Source organism: Ptychodera flava, chromosome 18, assembly GCF_041260155.1.
Source record: "Ptychodera flava strain L36383 chromosome 18, AS_Pfla_20210202, whole genome shotgun sequence".
In the NCBI taxonomy this organism is placed as follows: Eukaryota; Metazoa; Hemichordata; class Enteropneusta; family Ptychoderidae; genus Ptychodera; species Ptychodera flava.
This window is the reverse complement of record NC_091945.1, coordinates 19,313,385-19,334,107: the sequence shown is the minus strand read 5'-3', so window position 1 is coordinate 19,334,107 and position 20,723 is coordinate 19,313,385. Positions and strand designations below refer to the sequence as shown.

General features: G+C 37.7%; 1 protein-coding gene across 1 annotated transcript; it reads right to left on the bottom strand.

Annotated features, from left to right (window-relative positions):
* Nucleotides 1-327: 327 nt before the first annotated feature.
* Nucleotides 328-20,531, bottom strand: LOC139117077 (U4/U6 small nuclear ribonucleoprotein Prp3-like). Its single transcript, XM_070679909.1, has 13 exons — nucleotides 20,176-20,531; nucleotides 18,834-18,943; nucleotides 18,210-18,401; nucleotides 17,617-17,864; nucleotides 16,903-16,993; nucleotides 15,481-15,669; nucleotides 15,136-15,237; nucleotides 14,319-14,490; nucleotides 13,515-13,658; nucleotides 9,643-9,742; nucleotides 4,568-4,800; nucleotides 3,208-3,288; nucleotides 328-2,064 (listed from the first exon to the last, which is right to left on the bottom strand). The coding sequence occupies exons 1-13, from the start codon at nucleotides 20,324-20,326 to the stop codon at nucleotides 1,847-1,849; spliced, it is 2,031 nt and encodes a 676-aa protein (XP_070536010.1). The 5' UTR covers nucleotides 20,327-20,531; the 3' UTR covers nucleotides 328-1,846.
* Nucleotides 20,532-20,723: the final 192 nt, after the last annotated feature.

The following is a 20,723-nucleotide window of genomic DNA, read 5'->3' as shown; positions in this document are numbered from 1 at the left end:
CGATAGCACGAATTTCCAGTATTATGTAGAAATATTGTAGGCATTTATTTCTCCCAGAAAGTGACACTTACACTGTATTATTTGGTTGGGGAACAGGACAAAGCTGCAAAAAAAAAAGACACACATTTGTAGATCAGAACTGAAACCAAAAAGAAAGGTGCATGCTGAACAATTGAACAGTGCTTGTGGTGCGGTGATATTTTATTGACAGCGAGTAGTACTATACACATATTAATAGAGATCAGTGAAGCAATATCTTTGATCATATCAACCTTCAGCCATACAAGAAATGCTTGATAACATCTTAGCAACTCAAAAGGCTAAATGTGATTTTACAAAATGAACCTTTATTCAATTTTCAAATTGAAAACTTTAAAAAAAGAAGTTTGTGCTTGGATGTTCTGCATGAAAACTATTCACAATGTAATGTTGAGGTAATACTCTGTCTGTTCCTGTGGAATTTTGTTTTCACATGATTGTCCTCAATTCAGACTTTCTGTAAAGACCCTTCATTGGCCGAAATGAAGTCATAAGTTTTACTGTAACAACTGCTTATCCAATGAAAACGTTAATATTTTCATTTTAGGGTGACACTGCAAAAACAAGAGAAGTATTCCATCAATTAACTCACATTTGTCATTCCTATTCTTGGTAAATGTAACTGAGAGATATACCAAGATAATACAAAATGTAGTACAGAAAAAACCTGAATTTTGAGTGAAACACAACATGAAACATATTTTTTTGAGGATCAGCTAAAATGCTTGACAAAAACTAAAAATCCACAATGTCTTGAAATACAAATTGGAAGTCTGTTCTGAGGTAAAACATCTCTATCAGTACATATTCAGCATAACACAATACAGAGAGTATGCAACAAATCTGCACTACAGAGTGTATACAAAAAATCTTCTCTTGTATGCCTCTTCAAAACTTCCCTATCCTTGCCCCTCCCCCCTCCCCCCCCCCCCCCCCCACACATTATTCTTGCTGGAACAATAACAGGATGATGCCAGTGATAGCTGGATGATAGTTATCTTAGATAGGCATGTCTGCTTGGTAACAGATCACTTTCTTGGAGAAAGAGAAAGTACAACTAGTATTATGCTTGTACTTGCTGAGACGCTGAGATGAAACTGGAATCAGTATTTTAGCTTCCAGAAACACCTCTAAAAACAATCAGTCTACTACATGTCTCTGGGAACAGAACATCTTGAAACTCAATGGAGACAGTAGGCAGAAAAAAATTCATATCTAAATATATGTTTGACAGTCTTTTTTTGTTTACACGAAATGCAATGTGTGTTTTGGTTGCCCTAAATGCATTATATACACATCTCCAAAGATGATAATATCAGCATGGAGCTAAACTTTTCAATTTTACCCGGGGCACAATATCATTTCCAAATATTCATCAAATCAGGTTGTAGCTACTCATGATAAAGTTGCACTGCAATTTGATATACATAAATCAGAACATCCTTGTGGACATTATTTTGTATTGCCACATTGGGGTATTTATTGTTTGAAGAGGGTGTTAAGACAGCGTTTTTTGCCGAGTGTCAAAACCCCTTGGCGTTCTGCTGCATTTCATACTACACACATTGATATCATATTGTTTGTCCGATGGTTAAGGGTCTGTGTAACTGGGAGGCAATGCACTGCTTTCATCCCATAATATTCTGTAGGGTGACAAAAGTCACATGTAATGTCTATAGGGTATCCCTTTGACTCCTTCACCCCTATTATCCTGTACAGAGGTCCAACTTTGCTGCAGAAAACAATCGGGATGAACCAAAATTTGTTGGCGAAAAGGTTACATCAAGTATTGGAAGCTGAGATTTCTTCAGTCGTTTGAGGCTTCGATGATGGACTCGCTGTGTGCCAGGTCCCAGTAATGTTCCACTCCATGATTGCGGAATTGTTCCCTGGCTATTTTCTCTGTAGGGCAGGCCTTGAACTTGACGGTTCCAAAGGCCCTGTTCTTGACTGTTCCTTCCCAAACAAGACAGCACTTGTTGTCCCTCTTTCTCTCGGTCTCGTCATCAGAGTCATCATCATCATCTATAAAAGTGATGAGGGAAAGGGAGGAGGGAGATTAGTGGTTGCTATGCAGATTGTGTGAGATTTCAAAGTACAACCTATGAATAAATTCTGAAGCAGTGCGCCCTCTAAGTCAAGTTACATGTCACTGTCACTGACTCAAAAGGGTTCTTCTTTCAACTTCGCAAATTTATATACTTGAATTAATACAAAACCAGCTCAAGCAAATTTCAAGAAATTTCTGAATTGCCTTATAGAATTAAGAGATGATACAGAGTTAGAATGCAGGATAGATGAGAATTTTGTTACTTTATCTCTCCTGCACTGTTTACTGCCTCAATATACTAGTAAGGAAGTTACAGTATAATCTGAGAGGGATTAAAAAGACCAGTAGCTGTAACTTTTGATGAATTGATAGCTATTTTGGTTTTGTATGTCATTTGCAATTTCTTATTCTACCTCCCAATCATGTTGAAACACCAACTATTATTTAGTTTGTCAACACAGAGTCTATACAAGTAAAATGCACTGTTAATGTTTGCATTTGAATTCTTGTCTAGATCAGAACTCACTTGTCAAGAAAAACAATGCAATTTACTCATGTACAGGCTGAGTTGACAAGCAAAACAGTGTATCTCAATATTCAGCTTGTCAACAATAACAATGCAGTCTACACATGTACAGGCTGAGTTGACAAGCTGAATACTGGGTATCTCAGTATTCACTTGTCAACAATAACAATGCAGTCTACACATGTACAGGCTGAGTTGACAAGCTGAATACTGGGTATCTCAGTATTCAGCTTGTCAACAATAACAATGCAGTCTACTCATGTACAGGCTGAGTTGACAAGCAAAACACAGTGTATCTCAACTTGCTTTAGGGAGTAGAACAAGAAACTGTCACGGACACTAAGACCAAAAATAGAGAAAATATCATGAAAATCTGTAAATAAGGAATTGGGTAGACACCCACTACACGATGCAATGTTTTTAGTTTACTCCTGTAAGTGCCAATGCAGCAGGTGGGCAAAACTACTTTCAAACAGAGTAAAGTCTGTAATGAGCCACATGTCAAATTTTCCTTCAGAGTCCAAAACACACTTTGTTGATGTTTTCAAGAGATAGAAGTAAGGGTAGAGTGGACTTATTTGACAAGACTTACCATCATCTTTAGTTCTTTTCTCATCTGTCCATTTTATTCTACTCAGCATCAATCTTTTAAATTTCCTCTGTTGTTTAGGACCTGACACATGGAAAGCAGTGGAGAGGTAGGTTAGAGAGATTTTTCAGTATTTAATGATGGTATTCGGTCACCAGTTTTTTAATAGCCAATCACAGATTTTATGCGGGTGGCCGCTCTTTAAAAAGGGCGCCCCACATGACCAGCCATGACAGCAACGTCGTCTGCATGTCCTTTGACGTAGAGGAGCTACAGGTGTTACGGGGTAGTACGCTAAGCCCCACCCCTTTGCCATATATGGAATATGCAAATTTACGGTGACCAGTGTACCTTTAATGATGGAATGCTTACCATTACAGTAGCTATTGAGAATAAAATACATATAGACTAGTGTTGGACTGTCAAAGACAATCTAAACTTCCTCTGAGCAAAACATCACAAAAGTAAATTCATATGGGTAACACTAACAGAATTTGATTTGGCATATGGGATCCATGTTATTTATTGGTATGTCTTTGTGAGATCCAATCTGAAAGTGAGCAAGGAAATTCTGACCAGCCTTTTCGTTATGGATGGGGAACATTAGTAAATGATTTTGGAACACTAGTAATATTTCTACTGCCAGCTTATTTGACTGCATTGATATAGTGATGGGAACCACAGTAGAATGACTGGGGAACCCTGGTAACATTTACCTGCTTTACCACCCTTCAAAAAAGTACTGGTGATAAACAGGTTACCCTTTCATCCCATGGTTTTGCTCGAACCCATTGATTTCAATGGTGAGTGTGGAACTGCTTACTGGCAATTGGGGGTGAACAGGTGTAGTTGCCCCTCTAGCTTTAGGATGATTCATAAGGAATAAAATCAATATTTCCCAGTTATGCTCCACAGGACCACATGAGAATTGAAATAAAATTATGAGATTGCACATGATTTTTACAAGAATATCAGGAATTCATCATGTATGGGAAATTAATTCCAAACAGCAGGAACCTAGACCCATTTCTCCAACATCAAAAATTATGCATGAAGGCCCTAAATTTGTATTCTTGATTACTAGTACATAATAAATTAGTTTTCTAACCAGTTTTCAGTTAGGCTGCACAGGAGCAAATGAGAATTCATTTTGAAATTGAAATAAGACTATGACGTTGTACATGATTTTTTACAAGAAAATCAGGAATTCATTATGAATGGAAAATTAATTCTAAACAGCAGGAACCTACACCCACATCTCCAACGCCAAAAATTATGCATGAAGGTCACAAATTTGTATTCTTGATTACATAATAAATTAGTTTTTCTACACAAAATAAGAGGAAAAAGTGTAAAAACTTGCCTCCCTCTACCACCACAACGTTGACATCCCGGTACAAGACAACAAAACCTGTCATTTGCAGTTGGTTACAGTTGGCTTCCACTTTAAACTTCTTGGAAGGACTGCTCAGATCTCGGACTCTGTAAACGGACACGAAGACACCCAGGGACGTGTCCTCCGTGATCTTCTTCAGTTTCTTGTCCCGGCGCTGTTCTGTTGTAAGTTTCCTGGCAGCATTGGCTTCTTCATGCTGTCTGAAAGATGCAGAATGGTAAAAAATTTAGGGTATATTAAACTTTAATGCAAGAGATCTTCCTTAATGGTCTTGGATTTCTCTACAATTCAATTGTTTTCATTTCTTGGTGCAATTACCAATGAAAACAGAGACTTCACGATTTGCATATAAAAAATTTCCAACAAACATGGATTTATGGGTGTACACTTGGGCGAGCATTTTGAGCAAACTTAGAAAACTACAAAATCAAGAATTTTTTCAACTCAATAAAATTGTACATATTGAAGATTCTGGTATAAGGATAACTCAAAAAGAGTGTCAGAAATGTGTTAATTGACACACAGACAAAATATCATAGTGGGCAAACTGACTAAAGGACTTTAATTGTAGAGTAAAATTGTTATATTTTCACTTCTACCACCAGTTGCTAGAGTCTTTGAACTCAAATTTTTGGTAAATAGTCAAGACTTTGCTCCACAGCAATGTTTTTATTGGACAACCTAAAGTATTGAAGCCTTTCAATACGCAGTCACCTTGCAAGAACCGGTTCAAAATTTCAAAGGTGATGAATTAACAGTGACACAAACCTGACATTGGTTACACAAGAGTCTTATTTTAGTAACACTACTAACAATCAATGAAAAGTCACATCTTATCTTTTCACCTGCTCACCACCACACACAATGTTTTAAATCCTGGGAGGTCATTCAGAAATCATTAGCCATTCTGAACGTCAAAAGGAGAAATTTGACCTGAAGCAAGGTTCTCAATTTCAAAAACCAGACAGGAAATGAGAAATGCTCCCCTTTTTCAGTACATGATGCTGCCGTCTTGAAACTGACTTCTTTGTTTCCTCTGACATTATGTTCACAAAATTTTTGGCTAACGGCAAGATGTCCTTCACTCTACTGAAGTCTTGCTCTCATCACCATCACAAGCCACATTCCTGAAGTTTTGTTCAGCCATTCCAGTGATAAAAGCAAAATTTAGAAAGTTGACTCAATAAGCAATTAACCCTTTGAGTGCTGTAATTTTTCCCACCAAGATTTTAGTGCAATATTTTACCAATTTTTATGAATTGTTCTGTAATTTTTTTGATAATTTTGGACCAAACAGACATCACATTTCATTGGCCAGAGTTGTTTATCAAAATTTTAGCAAAAATCTGGAAAAATTTAACTGGGGTCAGGGCTGTCAAAGTTTTTCATTATAGAAGGGTACAAGTGAAAGAACAGGAGGGTACAGCCTTGTGCGGAGCGAAGCGGAGCAAGGCGTGCGCTGTGGGGGGAGGCCAGGAAGGGGGTGTCCCCCCTCCTGAAGCTAAAGCTTTTCTAATTATTCATCTTCAATTGGTGGCCTGTGGTGGCACTTTTGAGGGCTATTTACTGTCAATTGTAACATAACTGAAGTATCAAAAGTAACATAAAATTGGATCTTGTGAAATAAATTATGAAAGAAATTTAGCACTAAATTAAGAACGACAAACAGAAAGTATTAGAGAGATTATATGTTTATTAATATGCCAGGTTATTATTATTTGCATACAAATTCTGTTGAATTACAACATGCTTAATAAAGATCATTATCTCTATCATAATCAGAATCACTGGAGTACTCGTCTAAGCCTGAACGTTTTTCCATTGTGTCTATACATTTAGATCAAATCACTATGAAATTATAAAAATAAAGTGCACACAACACAAATAAACTTTAAAAATTTGAGGACTCAATAAATAAATAAACATTATTGATGGCATATTATCACCATATACGGCTAGAAAACTATACATGTGAAACATTCAACGATTGTAATACATTCCCCTTCAAAAACTGCTAATCCCAATTTTAAAAAAAAATCGTCCCCACTGCAAACTTATGTTGTACCGGCAGAAAATTCTGATCGACGTTGGGCTGTTTTCACAGCTGAAATTTCACTTTGTCTGTTTCAAGACCCCTCCTCAGAGATACCGGCTATGAATTTCCAGTGTGAAAATTTAATTGGGTATAACATGAGACCGTTCGAGACAATTTGAGTAGATGCTACGTCATACAAGTAAGTTTACTTCCACTGTAAATGAAATTGCACGGCATCGTTGTTCGTCAGCCTCTCAGTCGACGAGGCAAGTCGTGATAAAAGATTGAGAGTATGTTGATTTATTTACATAGTAAATCCTTGCATGTGAAGGTTAACGATCAAATCTTTTCTCCTGATGAATATTTTATTCCGATATCCCTCACAGTAGTCCAAGTTTTGCCGCAACTCACGCCGGCCATGGGGATAGGCTCACTACATGCACATATGTCCATCCATATTGATACTGCAAAAGTCAAACCTAGCTAAATTTTGTGATCGCCTTAAAACATTAAAAAATGTCGCTCTTGGTAAATGAATTTGAAGGATCGGAATACCGATATTTGCCTTTGAGAAAAGATCTCGGATGTCAGAAAATATTTATCAAATTTTGATTCTCGGGCCTTCGAAACAACCACAACCAAGGTACATGTACACAGCATGACATACTAAGTTTCATAGAACGGCTTGGCGCAAACTGGTAGTTAAAAACTAACTAAAAATAATGTCAACACCTCAAAGTTTTTGGGTTTTTTTTGCTGTGTAAATGATGTTTACTCTTTGTAAAGAGCATTCACGATCTGAAAAGGGAAACAAAGCAAAATTCAAGTCGCTAAATATAGGTAATGCTATGGCACATTGCTAAGACGTGGCATGTCATATACGATGCATGCTATACAATTGATGGATTGAACCCCCAATCACTAAAATTCCTCAAGAAAATAAAATGATTTACAAATATGGACATCTGCAGAGCTGGTGTTAGCCTTTCGGGGTCTTCTTTGACCCATGAATCAAACGTGCCTGTCGTTCTTTTCGTAGCCATATCGATCGTGTTCGTCTGAAAACCAATCAGAACACACAAAGGTTTTTGACGATACCGATTGACACCAATCAGAAATCGGCTACCAACGAGCCCTAGGGGTTGCACCTCTGTAGCCAGTGCAGTCAACGGTAGAATTGGGGCAGGAAAGAATTCACAACGTGTGGAAAGATCATAATTGCAGGCCGTGAATAGTGAAAACAGGCGGCAGCAAGACCTGTGTCAGACGACAATTTGCCGCCGGTGACCGGCTATAATTGACAGACCTGTGGGGTACATGTTATAAAGCAAAAATACCATCAAGGACAGTGTGCTCATATTTGGTTTGAATTGGTCCATCAAGAAATATTAAAACCAGAAAAACAACAATGACAAAAGTAAATAAGGTCTGAAACTTTAGGTAATGGAGGTCATCTTTAGGAACAGGCTTAGCAGAGGAATGTTTCAACATAGTCCTTCATGGTTTCAGCAGGTCTGCCAATATGTATCAGTTCATGAACAATGACAGGAAATGACTCGAGGTCAGTGGAGTAGCCTGTGTCAGTCACTGCCATGCCACCACTCCTGCACATTTGCAGGATTTCCCCTTTTTCTTACCTCATTTGCATATTTTTGACACTGACATGTTCATTTGAACAACGTCACATCTCAACCCCAGGGTCTACCTGTACACCAAATACTGTAATGGCAGGTGCGGCAGTTTGGGAGCTTTTGCATGTGACGTACATACATCCGCACACACATACATACATACAGACACAACTAACTCACCATACATATAAGCTCTTTTTGGTATTCATATACATACCAAATATGAGCTAACAAAAATTGACTTTGGTACTCAAAGGGTTAAACTGTATTTATGTCTGCCAGTTCACTAATAATATATGTTGCTATGAGCAAAAAGCTGCAAAATTTCACTTAATTTGAAGTAGTCACCATGAAAAGATGACTTCAATTAATAATACCATAGTAAACTACACAAATTGTAACATAAAACTGATAAAGTGTCACTGCAGTCACATCTTTGTATCATCATTATCTAAATCAAATTTCATAAAATTTACCAGGTCATTTCAAATATAAATCAGGAACTGTGAAAGGTCATTTAAAATATCAAAAATATCAATTATTTTTCATTACATTCATGTCTTGTACCTGAAACGACTACTATTAACTTTGGTCAGGTCCTTCCCAGATATAAATGGCTAATTATTGAAGTTTATTCATAACGCAAACTACCAATAAATTGACAAGAATCTTTGTGATGTCTTTCACGACTGTTATAAACTTGTATCATCATCATTATATGTAGTAAGTTTCCCCATCATTTTTAGTCAAATCCTTCCAGTTACACATCCCCTGACTGTGAAAGTATATGCTAAATATGCAAATTACCACTTATTTTACATAAATACTCCTAAATGTCTTAGACCACTGTTACAACCTGTATCACATCCATTGAACCATCAATATACACAGCAAGTATCGTCAGCTCTGGTTAGCTCTGTCCAGCATTAAAGTCCAAGTTTGTTTAACATGCAAAGAACTGATGCAATTGCTACAAGACCATGACATTTGTCATGTTTCCATGATCAATAATTTATTGAGAGATTCATCATCATCTGATGTGCTGGTTATGAGAATATCTGACTCTGAACAAACAATTAAGGAAGCCAGGCCCACCTACAAACTAGACTTGCCATTCCCAAACAGAATCTGTCTATCAAATTTGATCGAAATTTGATAAACTCTTCTAAGATATTGCACCAAGAGACGGGCAGACAGACAAGACATGTGGAAAATGGTACAACAACAATCCGCGTGTTTGAACATGTGAGCTGAAGACAGAAATCCCCAACAGACAAGTAAGTCTTCCTCAGTCTGAACTTATAAATATCACCGGAATAACCTTGAACATGGATATCTGACGTTGAAAGAAGAGGAAATGATCTTGATATATTTACTTTTGTCTTTTGGCCATCTGTGCCCTGACATGGGCTTCCACCTTGGTTGGGTCTTGTACTGCTTCATTGCCCAGTACTCTCATCAAGTTGGCCAGTCGCACTGCAATACAAAAATATAAATACATCATTGTCTGACCTATCAAAGATTGGTGAGATATATTTTCCTTCCTAAATAAGGTATTTCAAGTGAGGCATCACCAGATGCTTAATGCCAACCCTAAATCAAAGTGCTTTCATAACAACAGGCCGTGTTCTTGAGCTGTACAGGAGGTGAAATATTTGGTGTTATTCAATGGGGCACTATACGAAATTCAACATGCCTCTGTGAAAACAATGTGAAATTTTGCTTGATTGTGATTTTTTACTGCAATTCGGGGACAAACCATTGGATATGTTCCATGTCACAGGGCTCGAAAATTTTTTTTAAAATTCACTTGCCACAGGGCAAGTGAATTTTCAATTTCACTTGTCCGGAAGAAAAATTCACTTGCCCTGAATTTCAGATGATTTAAGGAGTAAATGTGTATTGTTTTATTCATGTCATTGTAAAGAAACAGTAGCTGTAACTTACTGATAAATTTGTGTCCTTATTCTGTGTATCAAAAATAATATCTTATGTAACGTATACATGCACAGTGTTTCAGCCAGCTTTTGCTAGCATGGGGACACAGTGACCCATAGTAGGTCTTAATGGGGACCGGACAAATTAAATTTTGGGGGGACATGTAATGTATTTCAATAAAACAACACCGGTACATTGTCATTGTGTGTCATCATGACCTGGTACCTTGTGTTAAATAGGCAAGTCAGGTAGGTGCACGTAGGGTAAGTATATAATAGGCCACCGGTGTTGTGTCAAATTGTGCCCATGTGAAACTTTCAGTATCATTTAGTTTACTGCTACCACGTGGTATGTGCATAAACTGCAGGGTTTTCCCAAGTCACTGAAATGATTAGCCAACTCATTAGCCAAATCAAAAATCTTGTAGCCACTTTGAGCAACTTTTAAACAGTTTATGATCTCAAGTGCAGCAACAGCTTTCTCGGCATTCAGGAGTTCCTAATTTTACAAATCAAGATGTTTTGTATGTTCTTCATGATAGTTTTTACATTAAAGAAATATTTGTTTAGTTTTTATTACATTAATTATCTGTGTTTTTTATGACATTGAAGGGATTGAAATACTTTTTCATTTCTAGTGGTAAACTTTTGCCACAAGAAATAATTAGGTGGCAATTCTAAAAATCAGGTAGCAATGTGAAGTGTATATTACCACAGATACAGAATACTTCTGCAGCATTGAGTCAGTGTTCACAGTATGACAACTTATCATACATATACACTACAAGTTCCTTATGTGGTTTTGTTAGCCACACACATACAAATTTTCCATGCAGAAGAAAGCATTTGGTAGCATAGCGTCAGTGTAGATACAAGTATTGTGGTGTTGTGTCATAGTTGTGATCAAGCAGGCTCAATAGCATCTTCAGCATCAGTATTTTTCTTGAGACAAAAAGGGTCAGGTCAAAATCCTTTAAAACAAGACACAATGATATTGTTCAATTCATTTCCCAATGTTTTAAAGAGTAATAATAGTTTTAATGATAATGATAACATTGTAGCCCAGGAACATTTTCATTTGATATTTTGACATCATCAAGAAATTTCTAGTGATGTTCACTATTACATCATTACACTGGAGGAATCTGCAGAAATATTAATGTGATGATTTGAAATGGATATGCTTACTGCAACTACTGTTGACAATTTCCCTTTGCCATAACTGTTAATAAAATTTAATTTAAAACTGACAGTCAAGCTAAATGCCATTAAATTGGAAAGCACCAAGAAATTACCTTTTATCATAAGATTGTACCTATTAGACCTCCCTAGGTGGTTTCTTTTGAACCATAATTGTGTACTTAAGGGGTTTTCATTCCTGACATCACATAAGATGACCCAGATTTGACCTTTCAGAAAACCTCAAGTTTTTCTCCTTTTCCCTTGTATTCTGACTCTGTTTGTGAAAGTTTCCTTTGAAATAATGGTTTTTACTATCAAACTGAGTAATTGCAGGCCAAATTTTGATTCAAGCAAAGTAGGTAAAACTTTGACTAAAAAGGACGACCGGTACGCGGGACTCACAGAGGCAAAGCCAAGCCTCAGTGTATTCATGGTCGTTATACGTCCATGATGTATTGTAGCACGGTCCGTCCATGAGGGACTGAGGGACCTGATTGCAGTATCGAACAGCAACAATGTTTGCTTCACGTACCAGGGAATTTGTAACTTTGTAGAAAGGAGAGTAAAGTGTTTCAATACATTGTAACTTTGTAGGAAGGAGGGTAAATTGTTTCAACACCTTACAACATTTTATTGTAAGCTGTAGTTTTCTGTTGAGGAGACATCGTGACATGATTTAATGAGGAGAAAAAAACATCAGAGCGTGCCAAGACGTCAATATTTTGCCATTTTGTAACCAAGCAGAACAGAGCTATTTTATCGGCCGGCCATATCGAAAGCAGTACACTCAAAGAACTAGAGAGTGGCAGCGCGTATGTACAGTGGCCTCATTGAAATTCACTTGTCCCTCGGGCTGGGAGAATGTTGTTTTCACTTGCCCGGACTCAAAATTCACTTGTCACGGGCGGCGGGCGGCGGGAATTTTCGAGCCCTGATGTCACATGCTGTCAATAAAATGAGTGGATTCCAAACAATATGATGAAAAACCTGCATGAAAGGCGACATGGAAATACACACACACACGCACACACACACACACATATATACACATATATATATATATATATATATATATATACACACACACACACACACACACACAAGTATGTCTGTGTTATATCTGTTTGTGTCTATTTGGCTTGCTGCCTGTCTGTCTGTGTATGTGTCACAATTCTATCTGTGTACAAGTCTAATATAAGGTGTATATGAATATTTTCCTTGGCTAACTGGATTACCATTCAATGCAATCTTCCTTTGAACATGGGAATAACAATTTCAATCTTTTATTAATGCAATATCTTTATCACTGTGAGCCATACAACATGATTAGACACCACAGCACTGGACACAAGTGTTGTAATCATGGGAAACAGGGGCAGACACGACTTGGTGACGTAAGTGAGGCATTGTGCAGTGAAGTATGAAATGTCATGCACAAACATGCAACACTTCATGATGTAAATATTAAAGTGTGGCATGATTTATCAAACCACTTCCTCTGCTATAATATCATAATTTATTTTTCCATGTTGAATGCTGTTGCACATCTTTTTTCTGGCTGTGATACCTCCAAAAAATATTACCATTTCAATTTAAAAGCAATTGACAAGAGTACATGTAATTTGAGATTTCAAAAGTAAATCAATTTTCAGACTTGTTAGCAGCAATGAATGGACTAAATGTCATATCAAATGAAATTTGTGAAGTTTATATAGACTGCATGTGTTTTTTAGGGTTGCACACTTTCTTAAATAATTCAATCTTGGGTTCACACAACATTCAAGAACTTTATATTTTCAGCAATTTGCAATTACTTTTTTAAGTCAAAAATAACATTTTAAATGTTACAGAATGACAATTTAATACTTTATATTCACAATATCATTACTGAACATTTCAAATTTCATGATTTTTGAAAACTGATGGTGGCTTATACAGATTTTCCAGGAGTATTTTATTTTCAAGAACTTGTGAAGGATTTTCAGAGAGGCTTTTAAATTCAAGATTTTCAAGGACTTTCGAGAAGTCTATGGGCCCTTTTCAACCTGACACTGTGAACTGTGAACTTTGACCTTTGACAAAGAGTAAAAGAGCAAAAACTTAAAAGAAATTATGACATAACAACTTACCCTTTGGCTCTGGAGGTGCTTCCAGTCCCAGCCGAATTTTTTCCGTCATTTCTTTTTCTGCTTCCCGTCTGGTCTGTCTTCGAAGTTTCTTCCTCTCTTTCTTTGTCAGGAATACTGGCAACTCGACTGGCTTGTTTGGATCAGCTGATGTGGAGAGAGCAAAAAGTCATGAAAAGGAGGTTACAGTAATTTCCTTAAAAGTTTGACTTGAGCACAGGTTGTCGCACAGACAATCAGCCAGGAAACTTTGTCTTTGATGATGCCACACACCAAATTATCATAAAGGTAGTTTGCACCTTGTAAATGAATGACTTAAGACTTTTGCCCAAACTTTCCTCAAGTATATTTTCAACCATTCTCTTACAAAATCTAGAATAAAAATAAGGGGTCACCATGCAAATTTTATCACCAGAGAAACAAATTACCAAACTACTATATTTCATCTGGACGTTTATAATAGACGTATGGTGATGAAGGTGGCATCGAATAATATAGATAAGGTTTATTACTGATATTTGAAATTCAAAATTGCCATCATCCCTGTTCTCTCTCTCTATGAAGTTCGTTCCTGATTTTCGCAAAAATAAGCCAGCGAAAAACTTAATTTACTCCAAAAGCAGCATATAGAGCCTGCACAAGTGATAGCTCCAAAGAACTGAGAGTTAAAATATGTGTCCCAGATGCAATCTGATTATCATGGCATGAACTTTTGTTAAGAATCACTTTGTGACTGGTATGGAAGTCTGTATAACTGTATCTTGCCTGAAAGAGGGCGATATTTCAAAATGCAACATTCTCTCTTACCTGGTGGTTTAATCTGCTGGGGATGTTCAATAAAACATGTCAAATTGGCAAATTTTTCTTCTGTGTCATTTCCTTGTTCATCTTTTGTAACTGTTTTATTCCAATTGGAGTAACTTTCTCCTGGCAAGATGTACGCATCCCACCATTCAACTTCTGGAATGTCATCTTGAGACTGAAACGACAAAGGGTCAGTGACATATTTTCAATTGCGCTGATTAAAGTTACACAGTCATTGCAATTTGAAAATATCCATATATGGTGAAAGAAATAACAACCATGTTTCATTAGCATTAATTTATAGTACTGCTGCTGTGCCTGTTACTGTGTGGCCATCCAAGTGAAAATCTGTGATTGGTTGCTATAGATACTAATCAGAGCAATAAACTTTCATCTAAAAATGTCAGTGTTCAGTAGGTCACAGGTGCACAAGAAAAAAAAGTTTTTTTTTTCCAATAATATGAATGTGAAACATATCCTGATAAATATTCAATATAAGTTTTACTCAAACAATTTTACTTTGTTTTCATTTTCCCATGTGTATCATGTCATTCTTAGTCGTTTTCAGACGAAGAGTAGTTTCAACAAAATGTCAGTTACAATCTCCTGGCAGTGATATGACAGTATCTTGTTTGGGATCTCCCATGATTTGACAGGAAATATAAACTATCGCCAGCAACTTCTCATAAAAGTGCAGAGTAATTTACAATGAAGTTGTCATTTTCTTGAGGATAGAAATAAATTAAACCAAATCTTTTCAACAAAGATTCTGAAACTATTTAGAAGACAGGCTTTTGCTTCAATATTTGCAGATACCTACTGTAGCTTTCTTCGGCGTGATCAATGCCAACTTTGTAGCAGATGAGATACCAGTTTTCTTGGCAGCTTGAGCAATCTCTGACTGGAGATGCTCTAGTTGTGCCTATATGCAAAACAGAAAACATTACTTAATAGTAAGACACTTTCTGCGTGCCATTTTCTTTCCAACATGATGAAATATTTCTCGTTAGTCAGCTCCAACATGAATATTTCAAATTACCATTTAGGTAGAATGCACCTTGGAAACGGATAATCAGACTCATATTTTTCAATACTTTTCTGATTTACCACTTCTGTTAACAACCTATGACACAGTATTACATCATTCAAACAAAAATGAAACTACCTTTGCTCGGATCCTCTGTGCTATCTGCTGAAACTTGCCAGGTTCGTGAAACTTGAAACTCTTCTTCTTGCGATCTGACGGTCCAAAGCCGACCCTGTGATCAAAGAATTTACTGGACTCACTGATGACATCCGCCGCTTTCTCTTGGACTAGCTTGAATTCCTGCCTCTTCTTTGCACGTATATTGGCCTGGTGAATGGAAAATTTGGCATCATTAGTTTTACCTTCTATTTCCAAGTTCTGGCTCTGACTGGTGTTTCATTATCCTCATTAGCAAAAATGATTTTTAATATTCATAACTCAGTCTGATTAACCTGTTCACCCCGTTTCACTGTGAACAGGTCCAAATATATCATTGATATCATGCTATGGCTAAACTATAGTGGTGAAGGGGTTATTATACATAAAAGAACGGAAAACTATGCTCAACATGAACTTACAAATCATGAAGTCTTTATGTTTGTATTGACTCGTTCTACTCTAAACAATCCATTTTGCATCACCATTGCCTGACTTACTCTGGTTGTACCTAATCTTTTAACTAATTTCGGTGATACGACCAAAAGCTTGCAACTCATTTTGGAATAAAAGCTAACACTGCAAATACTAGGTGAACACCTAAATCACAATGAAGAGATATATGGCTTTATCAAGTAACAGCATGCCCTGAAGTTGTGGAGGCACCTCGGGGCAGAGGTTAGCGGACTGGTCTCACTGTCAGAGGATGGACAGTTCAAGATCTGGCAAGTCCAGAGTAATGGACTCACTGTTGGACGATGGTAAGTTCAAGACTCAAGCACAGGGTTGTGCCCTTGGAGCAAGGCACTTTACTACTCATTGTTCCATTGGGTAGTGGGAAATGGATACCTCATTCCGTAATTTTGCAATGCCTGTGGATGATTGAATGAATAAACTGAATGGATTGAATGAATGCATGTATGTCGTCTGAGTTTGCCCAGCCAGACTCTGATTGTTGGCAGAGAAAGACGAGGATAGTTTTCAGACATTTAATGTCTGCCACTTTCCCGGACACAGCATCATTTGAAGACATAGACTGCATCTAGTAAGCTGTGGCATTCACTGCAAATGACTTTCTGGAACTAGAATTTCGAAGAGCATGCCTATGAAGATGAATTTTTGACCCTGCACATCATGATATATGTCACTAATCTGATATCAGTAAATGATAATATTTATTACTTGCATTGAACCAAACGCAACAGAAATGAAGACACTCAACATTTCCGTGCTTCAACATTTCACTTTCCAGAACAAGTTTTTACGAATGACACATGAATATTTTTGGCAGAACACATGAGTGGCTACTAGAGTACAACACAATACAGTTATATGCACAAGATGCTGTGTGATAAGTTTATACAGGATCATACTGGCCCTTTTGAATTTATTTTATTTTCTCACCTTTAATGTTGGCATGCGTTGGGTTAGCTGAATGGCTTTACCAGTGGCATCAACAGTTCTTCCCTGTTCATCTAGAATAAGCGGTGTTGGCCTGGGATAAAAGAGGAAAAGTTCTGACAATCATACCAAACGGCCTTGATAGTCTGTACAATTTTATCAAGGATGGAATCATAAACAGATGTGCTGTTTGAATGTCCAAGCAAACTTAACAATCAATACCTCTACTTAAGCGACTGCAAGTTCTATTCTCAAGTCAATATTTAGCTCTGTACTAATGTTAATAATACTATGACAGACCTTGTGTCATTCTGGAAATGTGTACAAAATCTATACTTAGCAAAACTGTTTCATTTTAAAATCATGACACTTTACAGTAGTACATTATCAGTGTCTGCTTTTCTTTGAAGCGAGCTCATTTTATATTACAATATCAGCACTGTAACTTTTTGACCCCTTTTTGGTTCACATTCCCTTCTAAGACATAATTCTGTTGTCATTGTTTGGCCAAAATGTTAGTGATTATGTTTCGAGTATAAATCTTGCACTACAAATTTGTCATTCAGGTGACTGCTTCTGCAATTCAACCACCGCAAAGCTGTCCTTACTGTATTCTTCGCTCATGAAACACAGTGTTGGAGGCACAGCAAGCTTAAAAACCTGTGTTGAGTAACAGACTGAGAGACTGCATCAACAAAATTTTTAATACAAACTCACTTTGAAGACTGCATTCCCTGCATCCTGGCTACATTTAACCCTGGCATGTTGGCTCCAAGCAGACCTGGTTGTTTGTTGAGTGTAGCCTGTATTCTGGCCTGTATTTCAGCTGCCTTCTTGGCTTTCTCTAACGCTTCGTTCATCAGTGCCTGAGAAGTGTTCATCTCCACCATGGGGGGAATGCTGGACATATGTGGAGGTACTAGACCTGGTGTTGCCGCTGGTGGTGGTGGTGGTCCTGTCTGTGGCTGTGAACAGAGGTTTGAGATTGAGTCACTGTGTGATTGGTATTCTGTGTGTTCAGTATAGTTAGATGCGCTTGGATTGCTTTGAGGAGCATGTTAAGTAAATGACACACTAATGTGTAAATGAACTAATGCTACGTAAATGACAAACTAATGTTAAGTAAATTACAAACTTATGTTGACCCTTGAGCGAGAGTGAAATGATCTGTCATATGGTACCAATGCGCCACTAAGTAATGAAACATAAATTGTATGGTGGTGTGATTTTCCACAAAATTAGTTCAGTGGACTGACTGCTGAAACAAAGCATTGCATGCTGGTGACAGAAGCAGTGCTGTTCGTTCTTACCAATGTTGACAACTGTTCTTTTCTAGCTTCAATGGCCCTCCTTGCACTGGCCATCATCTCTTTGATTTGCTGTTCAGTGAGCTGGCCAGGACTCGGCTGGGTGTTGAGTACTGGTATGTTGGGCTCATCCTCTTCAGGAATAGGCAGTTTTGGTTTCTTAGCAACTTTGACTTCTTCTCCATCTTCACTTTGCTGAAATCGTGACATCATGAATTTCAACAAAATTTCAAAAATGAAGAAAGCTCCTTTCCACTGGCAATATTGGCACTTTCATTCCAAAAGGTATTAACCCTTTCAGGCCTGACTTGCTGGTAACATACCAGAGATACAACTGTTCAGCCCTAAAAGGGTTAAATTTCTGAGACGACTGCAGAGAGCTCACTATCATGTACACATCAACGTAACACTGAATGATGAACAATAAACATTGTATGAGTTAAAGTGTTCCAGGATACAACATTGAAAATTTGATGCTAGAATTTGAAAGTGACACTAACTAAAACCTTTCCTGGTGAGATTCTGTGTTATTCTTGTACAAGGGGATGTCAAATAGAGGGTACAGGGCCCAGAATGAAATTTTGCAACGCTGTCAAATTACTTGACGTGACAGTTTCTCAAACATACCTTGAAGGTTCTCTTGCGGTGTTTACTTCTTGCTTTGACTTCACTGACAGCGCTGTAAAGCTGCTCCACAAAATTGGGTGCTGATTCATCGAGGAAAGGTTTCAGATTTTCTGTAAAGAGCAACCACCGGTACAATTTCCACATTATTCAAGGATAAAAGATTGTTTCAGTCTAGCTGCAAAAATGTAGCGCTACGGTGAGGCGGTTGGTGACTTTTGGTTTTAGCGACCTCACTCACCAGTAGCACTACAATGCCCATGCCCTGTAGAGTTCAAAGTAAGAGAATCCCACTGGACAAGGCGTGTTGATGCGAAAAGCTTCATATTTACCGCATTTGGCCATCTACTGAAGACTAAACACTATACTACACTAACCTTGTCGTTTATGGGGTTTGGAATTCATTCAAACACGTCAATCGTGTTCCGAAAACATTTCTGGAGCCATCATAACAACTTCCGCTAATGGCAGCTCCCAGAACATGGATGCCCCACGCTCAATGTTTTCGGAATGTGATCGACGTGTTTAAACAAATTCTAAATCCCATAAACGACAAGGTTAGTGTAGTATAGTGTTTAGTCCTCAGTAGTGATAAATCGGTATGACCAAATGCAGTAAATATGTTGCATTTCACATCAACATGCCTCGTCCAGTGGGATGCTCTTATTTGGAACTCTACAGGGCCATCGACACATTGTAGCGCTACTGGTGAGCGAAGTCGCAAAAACCAAAAATCACCAACCACCTCACCGTAGCGCTACAATTTTGCAGCTACAGGGCCATCAGCATTGTAGCACCACTGTACTGGTGAGCGAGGTCGAAAAACGAGATGGCAAAAACCACAACTCACCGAATGCCTCACCGTAGAGCTACAATTTTGCAGCTAGTTTCAGTCTAGCATTTTGTAAAACTGGCGTATTCTTCCTACTACAGGCGGACTTATAAAGGTTGAACAAGAAAGCATGCCATGCTGACAGTATTCATAGAGTAACCACTGTTGCAGTAAAAGAGCACTATTTACTGTCAACACATCCTATTTCCAATGATGCATATTGCATGACATGTGCATGTAAAATTACTGATTCCGAATGCTGGTACAGTTACAATCACTCTCTATACATTATATCACGTTTACATAGAAATTTACTCACACGCATTAAAGTCTATGCGGTAACTAGGGGCCATTGCTTTGGAAAGGGACCACGGTCGTGATGTTGTTCCTCATATAAAATGAGTCTTCCTGTCAAATTCTGATTCCTGCAAACTGTGAAGCTCAAACAGACCGACAGACCGTGTCGGCGAGTTTCAGTTTACAGACCGATCCTTGGCTTTGAAATTTACTTACCTACTGTTTTTGTTTGATCCATTCCCTTTGAAACACAATTTAAAGCTGCAGTGACTACAGTTTGCTCGGAAAATCCGAGTACTTTTTTCACAGTCTTGTCGACCCATGGTCGGAGTTCTTCCAAATCACGTTTTGACAAAGACACGGCCATGTTATCGGGTTAAAACAGTTTCAGTTTCCGTAATAAAAATCAATCGATTGTTTTCAATGACTAACATAGACTTGCAACACCTTTGAAGCACATGGTGTTCACTACGACGACACGTTCTCAAAGTTTCACGGAACTTTCGTCACATAAATACCATGGCCGCCGCCATTTTGAACGCAATGGTTTCGTATTCCAGGGTTTGCTTTGTGACTTATAGTAAGCGCGATGTGATTGGCTGTCGCTGACCCGGTCGTGGTGATAATTTCTCACAATTTCGCCTAAATGCCAACAATAATAAAAGAAAAATTCCCTCTCTATATTTAAAAGTACATTTTTATCAACCACTAAACATTAACGGAATTAATTTCGCAAAATGTGAGCAAAAGGCAACGGAAAGTGA